Raw genomic sequence first — 27,071 nt, forward strand, 5'->3', positions numbered from 1 at the left:
ATTTGGAAAAGTATACCTGTGCTAATAAAAAGACTTAGATCTGCCAGGCAGGGTATTGAATGGGGAGGTGTTATGTACCTCATCTTATATAGTTTGACAGACAGGCCAAGGTCAGAGGATCTTTATGGAAAGGAATCATTAGTATCAGGCCTCCCATGTGTAGTACTGAGACTCAGAAACCAAGGCCGAAGCACTGAGAGCTCCCTGTGTTGGACATTTAATCCTCTGAGGTCAGTAACCTTGCCTTCTCTATAGGATATCTGTACAGAAGACGCCCCTTCCTTTGTTCCTGATGCCTTCCACTCCAGCTTGCACTGTTGTGGAGCTCCTGATCCGCACAGAACAGCAGCCTCAGGGGCCTCCTTTTTGGTACACCATGACTGTTTAAGTGTGTGTTCCTTTCCTGGAGTCTTAGAATGAAATCCAAATGTCTTGTTCTGCTGTGTAGCTTAGTTGTATTTGAATCTGTGTTGGCCCTCCCCTCTCCTTCCTTCCCTACCAGACTAATGGAGCCCAGGGTGTCCTCCCACTCAGTATAGCCAGGGATGGCTTTGAACTCCTGATCTTCCTGCTTCCCTTTTCATTTTGCTTCAGGTAACTCCCACTCTCTGATGTGCCAGCTTACCCAGATGTTCTGCTCAGTGTGCTTTGATTTTTCTTCCAGGATTTAATTGATTCCTGGCTTTCTCCTTGAATATGTCATTTGAGCCCACTCATTGAAGATTACCCTACAATTGAAACCCTGTGTTCTAGAAGATTAGGACTGTGTCCTTAATTTGTCCTGTATCTCTACTAAACCTTTTCTTCTGTACCCCAGGGAAAGCTGTGTCCTTTCCCCTCCCCTCAGAGCTCTCTTCTTGGATCCCCTCATTCTTCGATGGCTCAGACCTCACAGGGTTCTCTTTCCCTCCAGCTTTGCTGGAGCCCTATGATGGGAGCCACATAATTTTTCATGCTGCCTTCCCCAATGAAAAAGCTTCATCTAACTTGTGCCACCAGTTTCTGAGGTGACATTGCAGACTTTCATCTTATTAAATTACCAGATTTTTCAATAATATTTCACAAATTCTATTATAGTGCCCTTCCAGGAAGACTAACGTGTATGCCTGCTTCCTGTGGATCCCTGTGTAGCTGTCCCTCAGTGTAGGTTCATGCTCTCTCCTTCCAGCAGTCTTCTCATACCCTTCTTTGCTATACCTGTTTGTCAGAATTCTCCTGTTGGATGAATTGGGCTGTCTGTGCCTCTTGGCATTCTTACTTGGGGTTCTAGTTCTTTGGGAGTCATGATTATACGCATGAACAGACCTGCTGAAAATTCATGACCGAAATGAGTCTGCCCTTAGTACAACGTGCCAGCTCTACCTGGACAGAGATGATTGACAGTCTGTCATGACTGTTTGGGACCCTGTGTGCTTCAGACCTCTGGCTCCTTACGTGTCCTTCAGCTTCCTGTATATCATCTGATTTCTCATTTCTGAGAAACTAGAAGTCACCAGAGAACTGATCTAGAATTCCCACTAGATTTACGAGCCATCTCCTGTTGCATCTGTTTTAACCCAAGACCAGTCCTGCCATCCCTTCATCTCCAGGAATCTCACAGTGCCATTGTCTCCTGAGTCACTCTCCGCTGCCTTGCTTTTGACAGCTCCCCAGCAACTGTCAAAGGATGAGCACATCTGACAGTTGTTGGGAAGCTGTCAAAAGTGCTCGTCATTTCCCTTTGCTTAAAACAAGTATTTATTTATCATATTTTCTCCTTTTCACTGTCAGATTTTTGAAGCATTGTCAGTGGTTAGGCAGTCAGGGTCACTGTCCTGGTAGAAACTTGAAAATGCTCTGTCTTCTCAAGGGCCTCAAGAATAGGTGCTGTTTGAGAGCAAGAAGTAAGGGGAACGATTGCATGGAGAAAGAGCATGCCATAGATTCAGAGAGACAGAGAAAGAGCGTGCCATAGGTCCAGAGAAACAAAGAGTGTGCCATAGGTCCAGAGAGACAGAGAAAGAGCGTGCCATGGGTCCAGAGAGACAGAGAAAGAGTGTGCCATAGGTCCAGAGAGACAGAGTGTGCCATAGGTCCAGAGAGACAGACAAAGAGCGTGCCATAGGTCCAGAGAGACAAAGAGTGTGCCATAGGTCCAGAGAGACAGAGAAAGAGCATGCCATAGGTCCAGAGAGACAGAGTGTGCCATAGGTCCAGAGAGACAGACAAAGAGCATGCCATAGGTCCAGAGAGAAAGGGGACACCTGTTTACACCATTATTACTGCTTCATATATTTAAACTGATACCTTTCGGGAATTCAGAGAGAATGGGAACCACGTCTGGTTATAGAGGGAAACATCCCATGCTTCTCAGAATTTAGCATTAAGATGCGATTTAACAGTTTAGCAAGTGGGAACAAAAAAGTAAGTGTATAAGACAGCTAGCTACCTGTCAAGCAAGAAGCACAGTTTGGAACTTGGAGCAAATTCTGGAGTAGGCCACCAATAAAACCTCAGTTCCTAAAAGAAGAAATGGCAGGCCACATTCTCAGACCACAGGATAATGAAACAAAGTATTGCTGCTAAAAGGATTTTCCGGTGGCTTGGCTGCTGTGGGAGTGTGCATAATGAGTTCTGGTTATTTCATTGTTAATCGTTTATTTCTATGGGCTTTGGTGACAGAAGGTGACATCAGGAAGTATGTTGTAGATTCTTGACCACAACAAAATATCATATATATAAATGAAAGACTGGGGAGATGGCTCAGCGATTGATAGCACTGACTGCCCTTCCAGAGGACATGAGTTCAATTCCCGACACCCACATGGCAGCTCACAAACTGTCTGTAACTATAACTGCAGTGTCAGGAGATCTGATACTCACACTTACACACACATATACAAATAAGAGAAAAACACCAAGGTACATAAAAGAAAAATAAAATAATTTTTCGATGGAAGAGTTGAGGCAAAAGTGACTTTTAGAAACACTTATAGTTCTAATTTCATTAATCAATAAAAATTTATAGCGGAGTTAGGCATTTTACCTCACAAAGGAGACAAAAGATATTTTATGACCATTTGTGGGCCTGGGCACTATCAAGTTAGCTTTTCTGTGTTTCATTCGCAATAAAAAGCTTTCTTCAAAAGCATAGCAGTAAAGTGGACCTAAACCAAAGGGAAACATATTAAAAGGCTCCTGCGCTGGAACAAAGTACATCCTGTTGTTGAATTCGTAAGCAAAACCATGAACAGATTCTGGATGCATGGTAAAATGGAGGTTCAGCAAGGGTGCTCAGGAGATACACCAGGAATGATAAAGGCTGAGGCACCATTACAAAGATCCGGTTGCCCCGTAACAAGCCTAGCCAGAGGAGTGCCCTGGGGCAGGGTACTGAAGGGACTGGGAAGTGAAAAGCTCCATCTTCATGTCTTAATCACAAGCCCTGAATCTTAGAGACAAAGTCTATTACATTTAAGGCCTACATAACAGCTGACTCCCGTTCTCTGGGTGAATTTAGACCACTGCTCATACAGAATAATCTCTCCATTTGCTTCTGTCATTTGGTTGTATTTTAAGTGATAGACTGTAGTACAACCGACTAGCTTACAAATAAATGAGACTCAGACTATGATTATTTTATTTAGCTTTGACAATTATTGAGGGGTAAGCCCTAATTTACCTTTCTAACTACTGGCCCGGCTACCTCCCCAGCTAGGGAGGAGAAAGCATTCTGGGAGAGAAGGGGAGGAGGAGCTGAGCCTGAAAAGAGGGGAGGATGAATGGGTGCATGAGCACAGGGAACCAGCCACATGGCAGAATATAGGTTAAGATAAATAGTTATCTTTAGTCATGATCTAGTTAGAGTAGAGCCTAACTATACGACCAAGGTAAATATAATCTGAGCCTCATTTCTGGGAGCTGGGAGCTGGGAGCTGGGGCTGGGAGCTGGGAGCTGGGAGCTGGGAGCTGGGAGCTGGGAGCTGGGAGCTGGGGCTGGGAGCTGGGAGCTGGGAGCTGGGAGCTGGGAGCTGGGGCTGGGAGGCAGAACCGGGACCTAACTTCAACAATAGACATCATATTTGATAGCCCCAGTCACTTCCTGACATATCCTAGAAACCACCAAGGATGGATGCTCTTCTGTGCAGATGTCATGCTGAAGGGTTCTACGGAGTGCTCCCTCCTGTGCGAGTCATGAGCACCTGAAGAAAGAATTGCTGTACTTCAGAAATAGCACTGAAACTTTTAAAATAAACCGAGAAACTTAATGTCCTATATCAGAAGAATTAAAGACAAGATATTTAATAATTAATAAGTCTGAAGACATGTGACACCAAGTGCAACAGCCATAATTGTACTTTTAACATTATATATAGGTAAGAGACAGCCTAACAACAAATATATGCCATTTACAAGAAGGATACCCCAAAATGGCCAAATAATAAACGTTTGAGAATGGGCAGAACCTTAAGCTATAGCACACAAAAAGCAAGCACCCATTACAAGTACAGTTTAAAGCAAAAATAAGAAAAAAGAGAGGCAGAAGAAATGGCTCTGGAAGAGCACTGGCAGCTCTTCCAGAGGTCCTGGGTTCAATTCCCAGCAACCACTTGGTAGCTCCAAAATGTATCTGATGCCCTCTTCTGGTGTGCAGGTACACATGCAAAAAAAAGTACCCATATTTTCTTACTGCTCAATTTGGAAAACTTATTTGTAGACAACACATCCTTTATTAGAGAAATGATTTGCAGGTTGTTTTCTTCTGATCTATTTTGAGTTATTGGTTTATCTTTTTTTTTTTTTTTTTGCACATGCTTCTTGGTTGGTTTAGCACTATTGATTGAGACTGTTTCTTCACTGGCCTTTGATCTTTGTTGAAAATCATTGAAGGTCTCACTTAAGACTTCCTTTGATCTAAATATCTAGCTTATTATCATTTTGGCTTGCCTAATGGTAGCCATGCAATAGACTTTGATATCAGATAACATCTGACTTCATCTCCCATTATTGTTCTTTAAAAAGGCCAGCATAGACCCTGTAGGTCAGCTGATGCAGAGCTGACAGTACTGAGTCCTCTGGCCCATGAGCCTGGTTGTCTTTTCATGACACAGATATCCTCTGATCTCTCATCTGTGTTGAGTTGATTTTTGTATTCACATAGTGTTAATGACTCATTGGACTAACATGGAAGCATAACAAATACCTTAGTAAAGTGAAACATTGGGTGGCTTTTGTATTTTTAAATGGGATTTCTTTATTAATATATAGAAATAGGATTTTGAGTTACTATACATTGACAGTTGGAATTTTAGTGTATATGTAATTGTGAACACACCTGTGAAAATCTGAGGCCAGCTTGTGTGAGCTGATTCTTTCGTCCACCGTATTTGGGTTCCTGGGATCGAACTCAGGTCGTCAGGCTTGCAGGCAGGCACTTCTACCCTCTGAGCCACCACATTAGCCCTATACTGACCTTTTAAAAACACCTTTTAAAACTGATTTACTCTGGGTAGGTATTTAATTTGCTTTTGAAGATTCTTTGAGGTTTTATACTAGACAATCATCTCTCCTCAAATAGAAACACTGTTCCTTTCTGTGCTTTTAACTTTTATTCCTTTTTGCTTTTCCATGTTAAAATGAGAACAGTTATCCTTCCTTGCCTTCTTCTCCATCTTAAATGTACAACCTTCACAAAGATGATAGAGGCTGTAGGCATTTTAGGTAGTTACCCTTTATGGACTGAAATTCCTCTGTATTCTACTTTGCTAAGCAGTTCTTCCCCCCCCCCACACACACACACACTCCTTTAACATCACGAATGGATTTTTTTCTAAATGCTTGTTCTATGTGTATCTATTCAATGATGAAGTGGTTTTTCTTAATTTTTTAACCAAGTGAATTAGATTAAGGATAAGTACTACTTGCCCATTTTATGGCTTGTTGTATAGATTACTGGGTACTATTTGCTCTCACTTTGTTAAGAATTTTTGTGTGTATATTTATGACATACATGTTTTCTGTTACATTTCTTTTTCTTCCAGGTTTAGCATCTGGCTAAAGTACGCCTTGTCTCTTAGAGCAGGCTAGGAACTGTTTCTCCCTCTTCATTTCCTGGAGACTGTAGAAAGTTGGTATTATATCAATCTTAAATGTTTCCTAAAATTTACTTTTTTATAGGAAGGATTTTAACTTCATACTCACTTTTTTGATAGTTATAGTAGGGCTCTTTGGGTTATGGTTTGTTTTTTTAAAGTAAGGTCCCCACCCCTCACTCTGTCTTCCACTGTGATACTTTACTGTTTCCTCTCTTGGGGCTTCATTTCTCTTTCCTGGGCTTTTATGACGGGAGCCGAGATTGTTGATTTGAACATTCCCACTGCTGACCGTGTGGTTTATGTCAACTGTACTAAGTGTCTCCTCCTGTGGTTTTTGGACGGCACTTTGGAAAACACTTGGCTTGCTGTTCTCGCACATGTGTCTCCTCTTTAGAAGGCTAGTTGGATTTTTTTTAACTGAGTTTCTTTTCACTGTAAATGTCACTGTCTAGATACACTTATGGGTTTTCAGAGTTGGAGGGGCCTGGGTGCCTCTCTTGGCAGTTTAGGAATGGAGGAGTCAGTGAAACCGAACCCAGAGGTTGGAACTGAGGGGACAGTGTCAAAGACTTGGAAGGATCTTGGTGATTCTCAGGCCCGGTCCTCTCTGTACTAATAGACTTAGAGGAACTCAAAAGCAGTACAAGGCCAGAGAGACAGTGAAATGGATGAGTCTGGGTAGAGGAGCCTTCATTGTTATTGCTGCTGGAGGGGTGACTGTCCATCATGGGGAAGGAAGAGGTCTGAAGGAGCACTTGTGGAGGTCTTCACTTCCATACAATGGTGGGGTATGTACAGATCCAGGGAGAAGGCCTTTATGAATGCATTAGGGGACTATTTAATTTGCTTGTGTGTGTGTGTGTGTGTGTATGTATGTGTGTGTGTAGTTTTGTTTTTTTCTCTTTCCTTACACTCCCCCCCCCTTTTCCTTTTTCCTTAGTACTGCACTGCTGGTGAATTCTTGAGCTTACGACACTCAAGCATGCTTGGCAAACGCAGTTCCTTCCACTGAGCGACACCCCTCACCTGGTGTTTCAGTTTCTTTAATGTTTAAAAAATACTCTTTTTCAAGAAAGTCTTTTTTTAAACTTGGTATCATGGTGTTGTGTAGAAGTCCATCAAACCAGGAGAGTTCAAGGGTCTGAAGGCCCATGTATGAGAGTGAGCAGGCTTGTTGGTACACACCTTTTATCCTTGCAGGGAACCAGAAGCTGGCAGATCTCTGTGCGTTTGAGCATAACCTGCTCTACATAGAGAGTTCCAGCCAGGGCTAAACTAGAGGCCTATTTTAAAAAAAAAAAAAAAAAAAGGAAACCAAAAAAACAAAACAGTAGATGAGACTTGGTAAACTGTGTTTCTGTTCTATCTGCCTTACAAGTGGTTTTTAATTCGTTTCTCATAAATTTCCCAATTTTTACCTCACCCCATCTTTCTTATTAGACAGAAGTAGAAGAGAAATACACTCTTTCTGAAAATCATGAATTCATAGGTGAAGAGCCAGCAAGGAGCAGTGGTCACCACAGACAGCTGATGCAAGCTCAGCCTGGAACAAAGATTACAGTTTCACCATCTTGCCAGCACCAACATGGTGTCTGATGCCAGATTTCTTTCCGTGGACTTAAAAATCCTGATGGCCTGCCAAGGCTGGTAATGCAAGCAAAGCAGCGTTTGAGCTCTAGGGGAGCCAGTGGCAGGGCTACTTGTCTAGGCCAGTATGCGCCTGCAGGAAGAAGTGGCGAGGACCCTCAGGGAGGGCACTGAGAAGGTTTCCTAGTGCACATAGAACTGCAGTGAGTGAGCAGGGCCTTACAGGTGGAGCCTGCATCCCTGTGGGACGGCTGGGACAGACATGGAATCTCTAATGTCAATGTTGCCTATGGCAGTCAGGGTGAAAGCTAACAGAATCCTTAGGTGATAGATAGTAAGAATTATTAGGCCAAGCATGCTGGTACACACCTGCAGTTCTGGTACTCACGAGGTGGCTACAAGAGTCACAAATTCAGGACCAGCTTGGTAGCTGATTCTAGAGTTACAACAACAACAGTAGCAAACAGTAAGTACTGAGAATGAGGTGGAGAGAGTTGTTCACCAGTACAGGAGTGCAGGATAGGAGCAATCACTTTTAAGTTCACAGCATAGTCGGTGACCATGGTTGACAGTTGTAGATCATAGAAGACCTGATAGACAAGATTCCGAATGTTCTCCACAGGAAGCAGCGATAGCCGAGTTGATGGATATACCTGTCACCCTGGTCATATTGTGATGTTATACACACACTGAAATATCACATTGCATCTCGTATATAAGTACAATTCGTAAGAAAATTTTAAAAGCCTGTTTTAAAAATAGTCTTGAAGCTGGGTGTAGTTGCACAGCCTTTGCTCCCAGCACTTGGGAGACAAAGGCAGGTGGATCTCTCCTGAGTTTGAGGGTAGCCTGGCCTACAGATTGAGTTGCAGAACAGCCAGAGCTACACAGAGAAACCCTGTCTCAACCCCCCCACCCCGCATCCCCTACCCAAAAGTCTTGAGCCAAGTGGGCAAGTGGCACACACCTTTAATCCCAGCTCTTGGGGGTCAGAAGCAGGGGGATCTCTGTGAAATCAAGGCCATTCTAGTCTATATAGAGACTTCCAGGAGCCAGGGCTACATCGAAAGATTCCTTTAAAAGAAAAGAAAAAGAAAGATTTGAGTGGGGGCCAGCACAGTAGCAGGTTTGTTTTGTGTAACTTAGTTTAATATAGAATATATGAACAGTACCTTTAGTCTTCTGCGTATCTGGTGGCATCTACCAGAACAGTGAGCACAGACTGGAGGCAACAAAGTAGTTGCCTGTACCAGGGCCTGTGACCCACAGTGCCTCTTAACGCAGTAGCAGACTTGGTCAGTTCTGTAAAAATAGAACAGCTGGGCTACAGTTCAGTGGGTGGGTGGGTGTCTGACATACATGAGGGCCTGGCTTCAGTCCCCAGCACCACATGTACATACACTGTGCAGTGGGAGTAAGAGCACTTGCAAGTAACTAGAAATCTTATCCTGTTCACTTTGTAGATGTGGATTCAGGGTTTTTCTTTTTGTTTGAGAAGTCTGAATGCTTAAATCGTTAGATCACTTTGAAATGTTAAAAATTGAATAATCACAAAACCATAGTGGAGTGTTACTGTGCACGCCTTTGTTGTGTTTGGAATCTGTCAGTCAGCTTTTTGTCAGCATTACAAATACCTAAGACAAATGGTTTAAGGGAGAGGTGGCTCATTTGCCCTGAGGCAGGGGGTGAGCCTCACTCAGACTGCCCTGACTAGTGTGTGGGTATTCATGAAATCACCTGGAAAGCACTGTTTCCTGTCTGGGTCCGGGTTACCCCCGGAGCATGTGACAGTGCAGTGGGAGCTGACTAACTCAACATGATTGAGGTCAGTGAGTGATCAGGTCCAAGCAGATTCACCTTTGACTTGAGAGGAGGATTACGATCACTACTATTTTATAATGCTACTGCAACTGTATTGTATAACACATTGTAAAATTGGGCAGATGGTCACTTTTTTGTTTTATTTTGTTTTATAGATCGTGAGGACCAGTCAATTCTTTGCACGTAAGTAAACATTGGATATTCAGAATTGTTTCTGATTCTTTTGGAAAATAGTGAACTGCTTTTGTGTTTGGGGGGAGGGAGTTGAGCAAGGGTGTGAGTTAGATGCCGTGGTTATGCCAAGGCTAAGAGTACTCAAGGTGCTCACGTCCGATGTCCCTGCTTTGCTGTTGGACAAGACTTCTCACATTTATAAGATACGTTGGTAAAATTCACCTCTAGTTTATGTGTCTAAGTACACGGTGGTGGGAGAGTTTAGCACTATTTTATTTTTACTCAGTAAGTATTTATTGATCATCTCATGCCTGTGTATTGTGTGGCACTGGATAGAACGGTATCCAGGGGCACAATATGACACACTGTGCACAGGAGAAAGATGGCTTTGGCTGCACGTGGCCCCTGGGCTGGAGAAGATCAGTTAGGAAGCTGTAGGGATGGAAGCCAGGAGATGGTTATGAACCTCCCCAGAAGCCTTGAGTGTAAAGGGTATTCAATCTAAGAGCTAGGTCTACTGGGGCTTGGTGGTTTTGTGCCCAAGAAAATAAATATATTTATTGGTAGAATTGGGCTGTCTCCCTACATGGTGGGAACAGACTGGAGTGACAGATATCAAACTTGATGTAGGCCACATGCTGGTAGGGTGTGCTGGTGGTCTGTGCTCATGCCTTAGCTTGTAGAAATTGACTCAGGGGAGAGGCCTGTGCTGGAGATAGAGAACCAAGGAACCGCAGTGTGGGTGGTGTAGAAGCTGTGTGCTGTGTGTGGACACCTCAGGACAGCCAGCACTCAGGAGATAAACCAGAGGAAGAACTGTGAAGTCCATACCTACCCAAGGGATGGTGGCATTGCCAAGGGATAAGAGCCCTTTCCCGAAACAGGGAGTGTTCAGGGTGTCTGCTGCCTCCTGATACTGAGTGAGGAGAATGGAAGCCACGGAAGATGGAGGATGTTAAAAGGATTTGAGTGGTGGGGTGGGGAGGGCCTGGAGCCAGACTGGAGCTGAGAAACAGAAATTAGGAAAAACAAACAAACAGAAAACTAAGACCCACTGTTTCTCAGATCAATGTGAACAGAGCAATAGCTGACTAATAGAGGCAGCCGAGGGTTTTTTTTTTTTTTTTAGCTCATTGGTGCTTTTAATGTGGCCAAGAGGGAGACAATGTTTTATTTAAGAGTAGCTGGTTGGGGGCAGAGGAAGGAGAATTTGAAGGCCTAGAAGGCACCACAGCTCTCCTTTTTTTTTTTTTTTTTTTTTTTTTTCTCGAGACAGGGTTTCTCTGTGTAGCCCTGGCTGTCCTGGAACTCATTCTGTAGACCAGGCTAGCCTCTCGAACTCAGAAATCCGCCTGCCTCTGCCTCCCAAGTGCTGGGATTAAAGGCGTGCACCACCACCTCCCTACAACACCACAGCTCTCCTATGGGAATGTCCATGGTCCCAATGCAGGTCCATAGAGAACTGAGAACTCGGAACCCTATCCTATGCTGCCTTCTCCCCCCACCCCCCCCCCCCCGCCCCCTTTGAATAAAAAGCTTGCTGTTTAGTATGTGGTGGGAAGAGAGAGGTGTGAGAGAAGAAACGAGAATCTGCTTTGTCATCTGAATTTTCTTCTAGCATCATTTAGCCTCAAGGACTTACATAAAGAAGTGTCCCTAGAAGCCTCAGTGTCCCAGAATAGCATGGGCAGTTCTGTGAGAAGACTTAGCTGTGGATGCTGGCTAACTGTTGAGCAGGATGCCATGGCTTCTCTGAGTGTCTTCTCACGCTGGCCTTTATGGGACAGCTGTATTCTGAAAGCAGCAAGAAGGTGCATGCTGGGATTCCTACTGTGTCCCTCTCCCAAGGCAGACAACCCTGGCCGGAGTGCACCTGGGATCCACTACATAAGTTTCCCTGGCTGGACTTGAACTTACTGTGTCGTTCAGACTGGCCTTGAACTTGCAGTCTTCCTGCCTCAGCCTCCCAAGTCATTGAGATTGCAGGCTATGTCACCAGGCTCTGAGAACAGCAGGCCCCTTACAAGGGAATGGCTGCTGTCAGCAGAAAGGAAGGCGGGTGACCTCCTGTCTTTGGTTGCTTCAGTGGTCCTCATAGGCATCAGCACTTGGAATCAGGTGGGGACATCATTTAGAGTGGGTTTGTCATCCGTCAGAGGCTTTCGTTCATGAGCTAGTCTCCTGGAAACTGGTTGGCTCTGCTTGACTCAAGTAGCAGCCATTATGAACAACATTTGCTTTCACTCCCATTATTTTTTCATTTAAAAATTATTAAAATTTCATTATAAAGAACTTGAAAAAAATTTCACATAGCAAAATTAACCAAACCCAAAGTCTACCTGTGGATGAATTTCTGTAGTTAGGACAGCCGCTCTGCAGCTGTGGAGCCGCACACTAGATTTACTCCCTGTTTATCAGATCTGTCCTTATGCACCTATCCAACACCAAATGCCGAGTCCATGACAGTTAAAACTAAAAACAATTATCGTTTTCTTTTCTGATTCAAGTGATGAGGAAGGACTCATTCTATTTTAAATTATTAACTTACCCCAGTGTCTTATCTTCTCTGACCTAAAACAAAGTTGGATAACTCTACAATGAACACCACACATAGTACTCATGCTCAGCTCTAATACTGAACCCTAGTTAATTGGTCACATTTGCCTGTTTGTCTATCCCTCCACCCATCAGTCCATCTTTTCTGTTTATGTTGGAAGGAGAGTGGTCTGGGGCTTGCTTATTTACTGAAAGAACCAGATAAATAGGAGAAAAGAAAAGGTTTGTCTACACATAGAATAACGGTCAGAGATGATTACTTGTTTGTTTGGTGTGGTGTGCGTATACATATGTAATAGAATATGTGTGGAGTTCAGAGGACAACGTATGGGAACTGGTTCTCTCTATTTTGGGCACTGAAATTCAAGCTGGGCATCTAGTACCTGTTGAGCCATTTCTCCAGCCCAGGAAAAGAGCGTCATAATTGAGAAAATGCCTCCATAAGATTGGCTGCAGGCACGTCTGTGGGGTATTGTGTTAATTACCTGATGATGTGGGAGGGCCCAGCTCACTGTGGGTGTCACTCCAGGGCAGGCAGTCCTGGGCTATTTAAGGAAGAAGGCCAAGCAAGCCTTGAGTAAGCACTGTTTCTTTGTGGACCCTGCTTCAGTCCCTTGCCCTTGCTTGGGTTCCTGCTTAGACTTCCCTCTGTGATGGAGTGTTACCGAGGTGCTTAAGATGAACTAAACCAAGCTGAATTTGGTCAGTGTTTTATCACAGCAATAGAATCCTAAGATGGAAATGATTAGCTGCAAGAACTGTCTGAAAGATCTTTTTTTTTTTTCTTTTTAACTTTTAAAAATTTATTTATTTGTTATGTACACTGGTGTTTTGCCTGCATTTGTGTCTGTGTGGGATGTCAGATCTCCTGGAGCTGGAGTTACAGCTAGCTGTGAGCTGCCATGTGGGTATGGGGTTTTAATTGAACTTGGGTCCTCTGGAAGAGCAGCCAGTGTTCTTAACTGCTGAGCCATCTTGCCAGCCCCCTGAAGGGTCATACCTTAACCTTAATGGTCCAGTGGAGGAGGTTAGGGCTTCAGTTGGGAAGCTTGGAGCATTACCTCAGCTTTTCTGTGCTGATAGACAGTTGAGTCCCCACTTCTGTCTATAAAGGGTCAGACTTTCTTTAGCCAGGACACTCCTGGGAGAGGCTCAAGGGTACCTGCACAGGTACAGAAGATTTGCCTAAGTTTAGGCAGTGTTTATTTTGGTGGTTGCCAATTGTTTAGCTTTATAACTAAAAGTAATTTTCACTTATGTAGTAAGCTCTGATTTCCCTCAGTTAGTATGTTTTTAGATCAAGTGTTAGCAGATCAGCACATTTTCCCCTAAATGTTTTGCTTTATAGGGAGTACTATTTAAGGTCCAGTGTTTTCATACTTTCATTTGGAGCAAAAATCCATATAATGAGGTCCATACAGTCTAAGTGTAGTTTTTGCTGAGTCATTCATATAAGCTAATCCTCTCCCAGGATGCAGAAGACAGTCTCACTACCCCAGAAAGGTCCTCCCTCTGTCCTAGAAATGTTCATCCTGGCCTTTTTCACCCTGGCCTTTTGTTTGGTTTTAGATGTCACAATTGTAATATATAACAACTTTTATGTTCATATTATAAAGTAACATTGTGACCCAAAAATATGGAAATGTGAAACATTGTATCCCAGGTTTAACAGACTTGTTTCTTGGTGCTTTTGAAAATCCAAGGGAAGTATTCCAAGAGTGTGTTCACCTGCCTTACAGTGGTCCATAGCCAAGCTAAAGTTTTCTACTTTATGAGGAAGTTATTTCGTGTTTATTATTTAGTAGTTATTTTTTACTTAAGTAGCTAACAGTACTTACAGTACCACAAATCAAAAATTAATGTAATGTGGGTTTGGTTTACGTAAGTAAGCATGTACATAAGGCTCCAGAGATTGCTCAGCGGTTAAGAGCTCTGGCTGCTCTTCTAGACTACCTGGGTTGGATTCCCAGCATCCACGTGGTAGCTGATTCGCAACTCTCTTTTGGATTCCAAGGACATGTATGCATGTGGTGCACAGGCATAGGAACAGGCAAAACACCCATACATACCCAATGCAACAAGTACAAATAATCTGTATATAGTTTATAGTCTGTCTTTAAGCCTTACTTTGTAGTCATTTAGTTTCTAGTTTGCACTTCCTATGAAGACCGAACTTTCAACTCATACCCTGAACCTCTTCTGCCCATGTTTCTATTGGGTGAGCTCTGAAGACTGACCTGGTATCGTGAGCCTGCAGCCCACACATGCCAACCAGACTCACTGCTGGCCATTGTGAGGACATGCCAGGTATCTTTGAAGAGAGCCAGGTGTTTCATGCTCAGATTCCACTTCTGACTCCCCATGCTCTATCAGCATTAAGGCTGATAAAGCTGTCACCCTTAATCCCATCTATAGAGAACATGGACGCTTTAGGACCCTGATTTTAGCTAAGCTGATAACCCCAAATTTCTCTTTCCTCTTAAGTATATTTTAGCATAGTGTAATAATTGTCTCCTTTAAGATGTGACATTTATGGTTTTTTTTTAATTTGCATTGGTGTTTTGCTTGCACGCAACGTCTGTGTGAGGGTGCCAGATCCTCTGGAACTGGAGTTACAGACAGCTGTGAGCTGCCATGTGGGTGCTGGGAATTGAACCCGGATTCTGGGAGAATAGCCAGTGCTCTTAACTGCTGAGCCATCTCTTCAGCCCCTTGTTTTGGTTTTTGTGTATCAAGTATCTACCATAAACAGATATCCAGAGTGAGTGCTGTATTTCGGGCAGTTGGCTGTTGTGAAGAGCAATATACCTGAAAGTTTCAAGATAAGCAGGTGGGTAGAATGGATTAAATGTGAGCTGAGGGTGTGGCTCACTCTGTAGAGTGCTTGCTGAGCATGCACGGTGCTCTGGTCTTGATACCATAAGCTAGGCATGGTGGGGCACCTGTAATGTGAGCACTGTAATCCCAGGTAGAGGCAGGTTCAAGGCCTTCTTTGGCCACATAATGAGTTTGAAGATAGCTTAGGTCAGCCAAAGTGACCATATGGTGTGGTTGCAAAGCCATTGCGTGGTCAGATGGAGATCTGATGATCTGCCCCAGTCCGCCATGCCTGTCACATAGCCTCTTTAGATCCTAGTTTGCTTTTCCCAGAATTCTGTTTTAGATATCCTCAAGCAATAAAACTTAGAGAAGTTTTAGATTGCCCTCTTTAAATTATAACTATGCTATAAGAGAAAAAGGAGGGAAATATGTTTAAGTTTGGGTTTTTTTTTTTTTAGTTGTTGGGAGAAATAATGGAACTATGTGGCACACACCTTTAATTTGAGCACTCTGGAGGTGGTGCAAAGAAAAGAAGCTAACATCTTTCCCCATCCCCACATGGGGTACTTTAAGACCCCACAAGGAGCCAATGTTAATGTGACGGAAGGGGACTTGAGTTTGGCCAGTCTCAAACATAAAGTCTCCTGCTAGTAAGCTCCCTTCTGAAGTTCTGGTGCTTGTGTCTTTGGTAGTTTTTATTGGTAACTATCATTTTTGAAATATTTTATAAAATATAAGTTGTTTCAATTATAGTGGTTTAAACTGTGGAGAAACTTGTGTATAGAAATAGGAAATTAGCTCCCCAAACCCCCAGAAACTAGAAAACTCTGGGCATCTGGCACAGATTATACTTTTAGACTCTAAAGTTAAAAACTGTAGAAGACTTGTTTGCCTATGTTGTACCTGACATGTGTTGTATGTGCAATAAATGCTGGCTGAGGACATGAATAAAAAATACAATGCTAGTTTTTAAATTATAGGAAACTACTTTTTAATATTAATATATTATTCATATATTTAATATAGAAAATGGGGTCCTGTAGCCAGAGTTTTAAGACAAAAAGCCCTGGCTCCCAGAGTCCTGACTGGTTAGGCTTGCGTGCTCCTCTCAGGGTGCCAGACAGATGAGGAATGTGAAAAGCGGAGGAGAGGTGTGGTCAGCATGGTACAGAGGAGAGAGACTGTCCCTCCCCGTCCATTTTCAGGTGTGTGATTTAGGGTTACATGGAGGAAGCACTGAGGCGTGGTGGAGCTGGTGTGGTCAGCATTGTCTGCTTGGTGCCATCTTAGTTCTGGTTTTTTGAGGTGGCTCGAAGAAGTCTAATTGCTTGCAGGGATCGATCTGGTTCCCTTGAAATGAGAGCTTCTGCTTAGAGGTGATCTCTTGTGGTGATGGCTCTTCTAGGCTTTAACAGTCCCGGAAAACAAAACAACTGCAGATTTTTCTGGAGACTTAGAGTATCTTTCGGGGGCATGAGACAGAAATTTGTAAAAACTGACAGGAAAATGCTACAGTTGCTTTTCTCTTGGCACCGTCAGCCTTGAAGGGGGATGAGGTGACATGGGAATCACCAGTCAGTAGACAGTCATGCCTTGCAGTTACCTCACACAGGTAAGCAGTTGACTGGCCAAAGTAAAGGAGATGGATAAGTGAAGACATTGAGGGCCTGTACTTTGCAGAAAGAGCTGCATCCAGGTGCTGCTCATTGTACAAGGCATGTGGTGATTTTTCAAAGTGAGGTTATTTGAAGCAGGACTTCACACAACACATTCAGTGTGATATACGTCCACGCACAGCTTAGAACAGACCACACCAGACCAAACGGTTCCAAGTGGGGTTTATTCAGGAGATAGGGCAAAGATGGGGGGAGAGGGGAGAAGAAGAGGAAGAAGACAGCGAAGTCAGGGAGTTCTGCCTATTTTATATGGGCAGTGACATAGCCTCTTGCAGATAAGGGTGGGAGGTAGCCATGTGGGAATGTATGGTGGTTGCCTTGGCAACGATGTGGGGTCACCTAGATGTGATGTCACTGGGTTTGGAGCCTGATACCAACACAGAGAAGAAAAGCAGGGAAAAGGTTTCTCATTGGCAGACCTGGGGTGCAGAAGGGATTCACAGAAGGATCCCGGAGTAGCCTTTGTGTTAGTGACCTGCTTCTCTGTACTGTTTATTAGGGGTTTGTTTCCATTTTTATATCTCTTTGAGGGGCTAATGAAGACTGTAGACCTCAGTAGAAAATGTGAAAACAGGTTAAAAACTCCTGATAGCTAATGCCCAGCTTGCTTCAGCATGCTTCTTGTCCTGGCTGTTAACTGTGTACACTAACTTCACACTCTCTGAAGGAATGGGGTGCATGGTGCCAGTCACCCTTCCTTCCCTACCTGGGCTCCTGGGGACCAGCAGTGACAGGGGCACCACTTGAAGGCTAAAGCCAGAGTGTCTGGTGCCTCCTGGTGGAGGTCGCAGTCTATAGTGTTCCCACACTCTCAGGGTTCTCCTTGTCCTCTGCAGCAGAACTCGGCTGGACTTCTTACTTCTCTTTCCCTTCACTTTTTTTTTTTTCAAAAAATTTAATTTCCTTATTTTATGTGTATGGGTGTGTATGCACCACTTGCATGCCTGGTGCCCATGGAGACCTGAAGAGAGCATCAGATCCCCTCTAAGGAGTTGTAGACAGTTGTGAGCCACCATGTGGGTGCTAGGAATTGGACCCCTGACCTTGAAAAAGAGCAGCCAATGGTCTTACCCACGAGTCACCTTATCTATTGCTCCTGCATTCAGGGTGTTTTCACTTCTCAGCTTCTGTCTGCTGAGATGTGTCATTTCCCGTTGTGTTTCTCTTTCTGTTTTTCCCAAGCATATTGTATCCTGATGTTTTTATAATCTCTCATTAACATAAGAAATCTTTTGTTGTTTGTTACTTCCTGTTGGTATCTCTTCATCATAAGCATCCTCACTCTTCACACCACTGCCAGCCACGATTCTAGATGCCTGTGTGCTAGTTCAGTTCTATGAAATCTTCCCAGTTTGTATAGGGAGTCTCAGATGAGTAAATAACTTATCTAGAACACTATAGGTAGGTAATGTTTCTGGTCTTTCTCTTTCTACTTAACAACAGAAATAAGTCCATTTATAAAGGGAAGAGGCTTATTCCGGCTCATGGCTTCATCCCCTGCTTGGTTGGCTCCACTGCTGACATACAGAGATCAATGCATCACAACAAAGCTGTAAATGAGACAAGCTGGTGCAGGAATCCCAACATCCCTTTCAAAGATATAGCTTGGTGACTTAATTTTCTTTCACTATGTCTCCTTCCTAACTGTGGTACTACCGTGAGTTAGACCAAGCTTTCAACATGTGAGCCTTAGAGGGATACCCAGTGTCTCATGGTAAAGGAAAGATTTAAATCTAAACAGGTCATATTTGTTCCATAGTTCACGGTCTTAACCACTGTATCATCACTGAAGATTACAGGAATAGGTTCTGGGGTTTCGAATTCAGGCCCTTACACTTAGCACAGCAAGCTTTGTACCCACTGGGCTATCTTTTAGCCCCCAAAGCAGCATTTCATATAGCAGAGCTCCATTAGCCTGACAGTATGGGAGTTGCCTCAGACGTCAGCTGACATTGAAGTACAGCTGCGTAAGTGTGATGGAAGGAAGCAAGAGCTCGGGTGACTCCAGAGACACGGAACTGAGTGGTAATAGTCATAGTGCTTTCCAAGGCAACTCAGCATCAGGCTAAATTTCTTGAGCATAATAAAAAAATTACCTACTTGCAACCAACAACCAATAGATTAGCAATGAAACACTACTTCGAATAAAGTTAACAAAAAGAGTAAACTGGCCTTTATGGCTATTAAGAAATAATACTTTAGGGGCTGCAGAGATGGCAGTTAAGAGCACTGGCTATTCTTCTAGAGCAGTGGTTCTCAACCTTCCTAATGCTGTGTCTCTTTTATACAGTTCCTCATGTTGTAGTGGCTCCCAACCGTTAAACTGTAATTTTGCTACTATTATGAACTGTAACGTAAATATCTGATATGCAGGATGTCTGATATGTGACCCATATGAAAAGTTTCTTCAACCCCCCCCCCCCCCCCACACACACACACACACCAAGGGTCATGCATGACCCACAGGTTGAGAAGCACTGTTCTAGAAGACCTGGGTTTGTTTCCCAACACCAACACGGTGGGCTAACAACCATCTGTAATTCCAGGTCCAGGGGTCCAGCACCGCTTTCTGGCCTTTGTGGGCACTGCATTCACATGGCTACAGATCACACGCGAGCAAAACTCACATACACGTAAAATAAAAGTAAATCTTTAAAAGAAAGAAAAAATTATACTTGAGTAAAACTCAAGTGATTTACCATGATCTTTACTCATGGCTTTTCCTGAGTCTCCTTGGACAGCACTGGCTGCTGTTTTCTGTCACCATTAGACAGCAGGTCCGGGAACTCACCACACTCTTTTTTGCTTGGGCCTTTGCCTGTGTCTCTCCATCTGCCTAAATGTTTTCTGGTCTTCTCAACCGCTAGTTCTTGTCTTGGAGAAGGTGTCTGGCATAGGAAGATGGCTGTCCCTTCTCCTCAGATTTCTCCTGCCAGTGTCTGTCTCATCTCCTTCAGAGAATTCATCATGGTGTGTAGTCATTTTTCTGCCTTGTTTGTTTGTGTCCCATACCCAAAACTCGAGCTCACAGGGGTATGAACTTTATTCACAGCTGTTATCTCTAGCACTTAGAAGAGTGACTGACCCATAGAAGTTGGTTCATAAGTATTTGTGAATGACTGAATAAAGGCATAAAAAAATTATCACAAGCCAGTGGTAGCCAGATCATTAATATGGTGATGGAATGACATTACTAACAGGAACACTGAAGCAAAATGAGCATGGCCTGGACTCATTCATTTGTTCAACAGTATTCATCAGACTGAATTTGCTAAGCTAAATACTGGGCTATGAAAGACATCCTCTTTGCTTATTTTGAATAAAAGAATTACCCAAGAGATAAAAATCACCCTTTTCCTGTAAGAGTCACATTCTGTTGATGCTGTTTGTCTCACCCACTACTTTGGGTGGTGTGGTCAGCTCAGTTGCAGGACGGTGGATCAAGAGCAGTGGAACAAGGTGATTTGAAGTTTATCTATGAAATGAACCCAGAGACTATTTTTCTTCTATCTTTTTGTTTTCCAAAGAGTGGTGCTAATGGTTGCTAATTGTCTTTGACAAATCCCTGCTTCGTGGTGCTAACCTTGAATAGGCAAAATAGATGAGAAACAAGAAGGCAAGGTGAAAATCACATCTCAGATCTCTGGAGACTCCACACTGGGATGCCAGCCGAGTCATCTGGGCGTGGGAATTACATTTTCTCAAACTATAATTTTCTTTCAACTATAAAATCTGAAACTTTTCAAAGGTCTAGAAGAAAATGCAGATAGATGTAATAATACAAATTACATAAAATGAGAATTTAGAAGGATGTAATAATCTTAAATGCAGCCTTTCAAACGTGGGCAGAAACCTTATTAAAAGCTTGGTAGGTTTGAGTACCTAAGACTCAGAAACTCCTAAGAGAAGCAGAGGTGGCCAGTGTATTAGTCAGGGTTTTCTAGAGAAACAGAACTGATCATGTGTTTGTATGTAAGGATTTATTAGAAAGGCTTACAGGCTGTGGTCTGGCTAGTGCAACAATGGCTGCCTCCTAATGGAAAGGCCAAGCATTGTAGGCTGGATGGCTCAGCTGGTCTTCGGTATATGTGGAATCCCCAAGAAGTAGGTTCTAAAACCAATGAAAGGATGCCTCAGCAGCAGAATGGATGAATTTTTCAGCAGGACTGAGAACAAGCAGGCAAAAGACAAAGCTTCCTTCCATGTCCTTTCATGTGGGCTGCCATGAAAAGGTGTAGCCCAGATTTTGGGTGTGTTTGCTGACTACAGTGTTCTAGATTTAGGGTGGTTCTCCCACCCCAAATGATCCAATCAAGAAAAATCCCCCACAAGTGTGCTCAAGCTGCTTAAGTTTTAGTTGATTCCAGATATATGTAGCCAAGTTGACAACCAAGATTGGCCATCACAGTTAGCAAGTATGAAGTGTGACGGTAGGTCAGTAAGTGGTTTGTGTTTAGGATTACCGAACTTTGGAGCTAGGAGGGAGCAGATCCGTTGCCTACCTTTTTCAGTCGGGATACTGAAGCTTAGAGATTGTTTACTACTCTGGTCCCTGTGGCTGGTCAATAGGATCCCTCTGCCCGGCGTGCTGTGGCTGAGGCTGAGGTTAAGGGTGCAGAGCACCTGTAAGCCTGCTGGACACTTGAGGAGTGGGCAGTTCCAACAGTACAGTTCAAGTGTGACTCCAAGGAGGGGAGTCAGGATTTGCTGAGAGAGTGAGCAGAGTGGCAAGACAAAGCACTGAGAGACTGTACTTGTGTCAGGTAAACTGTGTCTACAATTACTTGTTACAGTTCAAATATATAGTTACATATGGTCTTATATATGTAACTGATAAAGGTATAATTTATATATAACATTTTAATGTATGATTATTAAAAGAGTAAACTATTGCTTGTTTTCTGGAGACCTGAACGATTCTGACCAGAGGCGTGAGAACCCGGGCATCCGTGAATATACAGAGGGTTCCCTATATGTCAAGCTTAGTTCAGAGTATGAAGTATCACACTATGTGAGGTCACTATGTGGAGTCAGCCCAGGAGGTCATGGGATCAGGAGCCCTGTGTGTGAGACCCATGCCAGTGGGAAGGTCTTCTCCAGGTGCAGCATGGGCTCAGCTCTGGGGAGGCTTTGTGCTTTGATGAGCACCAGTGACCAGCAGGCCACCCAGCTGTTAGTTCCTTCAGACTGCGACTACAATGGAGTGTTAGTTTCTGTCAGTGCTACTAGAGGTTTCTAACGCACTCACTGACGTTGTTTGTTGGTTTGTTTTTCTCTTTCCCATGACAACTCAAATACATTTGTCTTTGCTCTTGGAAGCTCTTACCCCTAGAAGCAGAAAAATGTGTTTTGGATATTTTTCTATGTTTTCTACCAAGGACTATTTATTTGGTTCCCTCACCCCCACCCCCAAGACAGGGTATATCTGTATTATATCCCTGATAGTCTTGGACCTCACTTTGTAGACCAGGCTAGCCTTAGAGATCTGTCTACCTCTGTCTCCTGTGTGCTATTACTAAAGGTGTGTACTTCCACACCCATCTTAATAATATCCTTAAAAAATAATTTTCTTAGGCATGGTGGCGTAAGCCTTTAATCCCAACACTTGGGAGGCTGAAGCAGGAGGATCACTGTGATTTCAAAATACTAGTCTCCTCAGTGTAAGTTCTAGTCCAGCTAGCCTTGGCTACAGTAGGAGACTGTTTCAAAACTACAAAAACAAGCACACTTGAAAACAGTGCTTGTGTGTGCTTATTGGAATGGTGTGGGAATGAAAGATAGGTGCAAAAGTCAATTCTCTTTCAAAATCCAGAGTACATGTTTAATGCATTACAAGAAAGAAAACAATTTCCAAGGCGGTTCATTAGTGATAGCGAGGTCTCTAAGAGTTGGTCATTTAAAAACAATAGTACATTTTATTGTCCATTTCTACTGTTGTCCGTAAGTTTTCTCCTGCTTTCTCTCTTTTTCTTTCCCTAAATCTTCTTCTGCTCAGTTTCGTGTATCAGTTGTAATTTTGGAACACATGTGCTCAGCTCCCTTTTTAAAGTAGCTGGTGTTGCTATTTCTTTCAGGGGTGAATCGGGTGCTGGGAAGACAGAAAATACAAAGAAAGTCATTCAGTACCTTGCCCACGTTGCTTCTTCTCACAAAGGAAGAAAGGACCATAATATTCCTGTAAGTCTTTGCTTTGTTGCTTTTTGTCTGCATTTCATTATTTTATAATATCAGAGACAAACCAGGAAAGCACAGCTGCTCCATACACTGCTCTGGCAAGCAGCTCCCTGGTCACACCCCCAGCCCGCCTCACTCTTCCTTCCATTCAGGAAGAGCCCGGCACAATACAAGGAAATTAACTAGGCTTTCTCACAAGGCAAATGGGAATTATGGCTTTGGCTTGAAGCCCAATTTATAAATTAATGAGCAGTGCCTATGAAGATTTATGTCAACCAAACGAGAGTCTGTAAATCATTTTAGTGGTTCTTTCCAGATTACAGAGTACCTATGATTTCTGCCTATAGCTATCAGCTCTGGGTTGGGGGGTCTTTGGGAGGAATCGATGGATGATAAAAAGATAAAAAACACAAAATATGGGTGTCAGTGAGCCTCTCGTTTTTTGAGATGTTGTGGTAGTTTTGGTAAGCCTGCGTGTGCCAGCCAAACCAGTTCCTGCTGCCCGCTGTCTCGGTGCTTTGTGCTAATGTCTGCTTATCTGTTTGTAATGGGCAGCAGGAATCTCCTAAGCCAGTGAAACCCCAGGCAAGTGATTTTCTTTGTGCTTCTCAGTCTTGAGTGCCTGCACTGATTTCTGTCTTTGGATAGAGCCTCTCCTAGAATCAAGTAGCACTCTTGGCTCTGAGCAGAATCCATTCTAAAGTGAGAGTTACCATTGAAAATATATTGCTGGCACCTTACTCTTCCATGTGAAGCAGCATGCGCTTGTGCTTTCCACTTGTGCTCTAGATAAACCTGGGCAGCTCCCCTCTTACTGTGACACTGAAGTGCATGTTTATGAAGTCTTTAAACGTAAGATGATGTCATCTGCCATCTTAGGTGGAATTTTACTATTTAACAAGCACATGAAAGCTTTTGTTTTGTGCTGAACATTTAAATTTGGATGCAACCTTGAAAGTTGTACTCTTGGGGGGCACTATATTTCTAACCTGTTAAGTTTTTATGACATTGTATAATTTATGCCTCTGTGTGTTTTAGCCCAAAGGCTTGCCTTGTTGTATTTAATATTCTCAATAAATTAGAATTTTTCTTTGTGCTGGGCTACCTTTTAACCCCAGAATTCCCAACACTGAATAAACCACAAACCCAAGCTGGATTCCATTCCCTGCTTCCCAGGAGTCCTTGAGGAGCAGGACATGGCTTTGGACATGATCCTCACCAAGGCACAGCAACGGTTTTGATTGTCTGTCTTCCCGAGCATAATGATGTCCTTAATTTAAAGCAAGAAGCAGTGCTGTTGAGTCATGGTTGACCTGTCAATATACACAGAAAAGATCATAGAGAAGAACTGTCACAGATACGGAGAGTCTCAAGTAGCTTTCTTAACATTCAAGGTGAGAAACTCTCCATCCCCAGAGCTCTGTTTACCTGTGAAGGCCTGTGATGTTCTTGGAGACTTCCTGCAGTCCAGGCCAGCAGTATAGCTTGGAAAGGTTACTGAATGAGTTGTCATGCTATGGGATATGTAAAGGCTTCTTTGTTGAAGGAGGACAACACAGACAAGAACGCAGCTTTTCTTTGTGCATTCGAGGTGCACTCTCTATGACCTTTTAATCTGCCCCGAGCCTGATAGATACATCATTAAATAAGCAAGATAAGGAGTTAGATTTTCCAGGTTCTCTGAAACCCAGGAGCCATTGTCATTTACATTTTGTTTCGATGTCATTTTAAACTACAGGACATACCAGTTGTGTGTGAGTAGCATGCCACACTTGGATGTCTCAGGAGTTCCAGTCCATCCCTGGAAGCAAGTTCTCCCAAAGGAGGAGGCTGCTGCTTTGGGCTATGTTGTCCCTGCTGGATTACACGTCTCTGCATGTGCTGTCTGTGTGCACAGCCCCAAGGCTGCCTTCCCACGTTCATTGCTACCTTAGTCAAGTTGCTAGTAGCTGTGTGATGTGTTTAAAAATGTACAAATTGATTCTTAGTTGCTCTCCAACACCCTGAGTATGAGCTTATAATGTAGTCCCCTGGTACCTTGGTGAGATTGGCTCTAGGCCTCTCTCCTTACCCTCCTCGGATGCCAAAAGGCCCAGATGCTCAGGTACCATATATAAAATCAAGCCTGTGCGGTCCTCTTGTGTAATATGTCACACTAGAGTACTTATAATATCTGTTATAATGTACATGCTGTGTAAGTAGTTAATAAATGGGAACCTTTACAGATGCTACTCTCCCCCCAAATATTTTCATTGCATTTTTGGTTGAATTTGGGGGTACAGAGCCTACAGAGGGCTGACCTTGCAAAGTCACTGTTTGTTTCTTTTTTTTTCTCCTGCTCTCCTTTATTCCACTGGTTTCTGAATTTATATTGAACTTTGTTGGCCAGATATTGCAATTCAATTCACACTGTACAGTTTGCCCATTTCCATGAAGCTCCGTTTTCAGATATCCATAGCCACACAATTCAACATCATCACAAGGGTAGGGCATTTTCATTTTTTGCTTCCCTTCAAGAAACCCTCATGTCCCCTGGCAGTCATCTCCCATTTCCTCCTGTGCTGGCCACCACCAGTCCACTTTGTGTTCCTGTGTATGTGCCTATTCTGGACATTGTATATGGACGAGAATACTTTCCTGGTGTTCTTTCACTAAGCAGGCATTTGGGTCGCTTCTAGTTTGGGCCATTTTGAACACTGAGGCCCTTGCTTTGTAGGGACACTGACTGCTCTCAAGCACACACCCAGAATGGGATTGGTGAGTCATGTGAAAACAGCAGAGCAATGCCCGAGTGTTTCTGTATTCTCATCCATACTTGACGATGACTACACTTTAGTATAACCACCCGAGTGGTACAGCTGGTCTTTTATAGCTTCCTTGAAAATATGAATAAATAAAAGAAACACTGGTCTTCAAATTCAAGTTATAAAAGTAAACTTAAAGCAAAGATTTATCTGTGAACTTTTAGATATGTTTTATAACATAATTGAAAGTTATATTTGGCTTTCCGCCCTCAGTACCACCCACCAGGCAGCTGCAAGCACAGTACCACTGTGGGTTTTCTGACATGTCGTTCAGAGGCCTTACCATGTCCATGGCTGCTCCAAACCTCAGTATGGGGCAATGACTAATGTTTCAAACTTTACCTCCACTTAGAACAATGCCTTCAAGCCAAGATGCACCTTCAAGATGCACTTGCCTCTTGGCCTTCTTTATATGACATTGTCCTTCCTTAGTAGCCTGAACTGCCTTGAACTGAGGCAAAGACGACAAAGCAGATAGGGAAACCAGACCCTGCTGTTTGAAATTGGAATCTGATTTTCCACTTCGGTGGAGCACTTGTACTTGACCCTGTGCAGTGGATCTCGGTCCCAGGACCCAAAGTAACACAAGAACATAGTTGTCACCCATGATTGGAAAACCTTAAGACAATATATAACTAAATACTTAGAACTTTGTAAATGATTTAAATAATGTTTTCCCCACATCCGTAGAGAACATTTGTTGTTATCGTATAGAAGAGAAGCAAAGATAAGTGCTTGCCTAGCTTTAGTGGGGACAAAAATTGTCATTGTTCCCAGGTAGCTTTTAGAGATAGAAGTACCATTTACATAATTAACTTTTTTTTTTTTTTAAGGTTTTTCGAGACAGGGTTTCTCTGTGTAGCCCTGGCTGTTCTGTAACTCACTCTGTAGACCAGGCTGGCCTCGAACTCAGAAATCCGCCTGCCTCTGCCTCCCAAGTGCTGAGACTAAAGGCGTGGGCCACCACTGTCTGGCCATAATTAACTTCTTAATTATGACTGTGATGGTAGTTTTAAGATATTAGTTTTCTGTAAGATCTTTCTGATGTCTTAGATGTTTTAGGAGAGGAACAATCCCATGACACCATTAGTAAAGCCAACAGCAGTGAAACAGAATGCTAGTCTGTACATTGACTTTGAAGCTGCAGTCCAGATCTCCGGGCTGCCTTCGGGTCACCCCCACTCCCTTCCCAACACTTCTTGAATGTTTTAGGACATATTATACATCCACTCAAACATTTGCCCGGGTCATTTTGACCTGATACTGACTGAGATAGGGAAAGGAATCTGAAATACATGTGACCCAAAGAATCCCTGTTGCCATGCCTAGGGACAGGAAACCAGGGGTGTTGTACTTGTCTCCCCTCTAAATTAGGAAGACACCTT

The 27,071-nt window shown here is 43.3% G+C and overlaps 1 protein-coding gene across 2 annotated transcripts in view; it reads left to right on the forward strand.

The window, feature by feature from the left end:
* Positions 1–27,071, forward strand: part of Myh10 (myosin heavy chain 10) — a 132,950-nt gene that overhangs the window by 32,505 nt on the left and 73,374 nt on the right. For both annotated transcript variants that reach the window (XM_028780192.1, XM_028780193.1), the window contains exons 4-5: positions 9,638–9,665; positions 22,783–22,885. In XM_028780192.1, the coding sequence (XP_028636025.1) occupies positions 9,638–9,665; positions 22,783–22,885 (131 nt within the window). The remainder of the gene's footprint in view (positions 1–9,637; positions 9,666–22,782; positions 22,886–27,071) is intronic.

This window comes from Grammomys surdaster, unplaced genomic scaffold (genome assembly GCF_004785775.1).
Source record: "Grammomys surdaster isolate TR1022 unplaced genomic scaffold, NIH_TR_1.0 364, whole genome shotgun sequence".
Taxonomy (NCBI): domain Eukaryota; kingdom Metazoa; phylum Chordata; class Mammalia; order Rodentia; family Muridae; genus Grammomys; species Grammomys surdaster.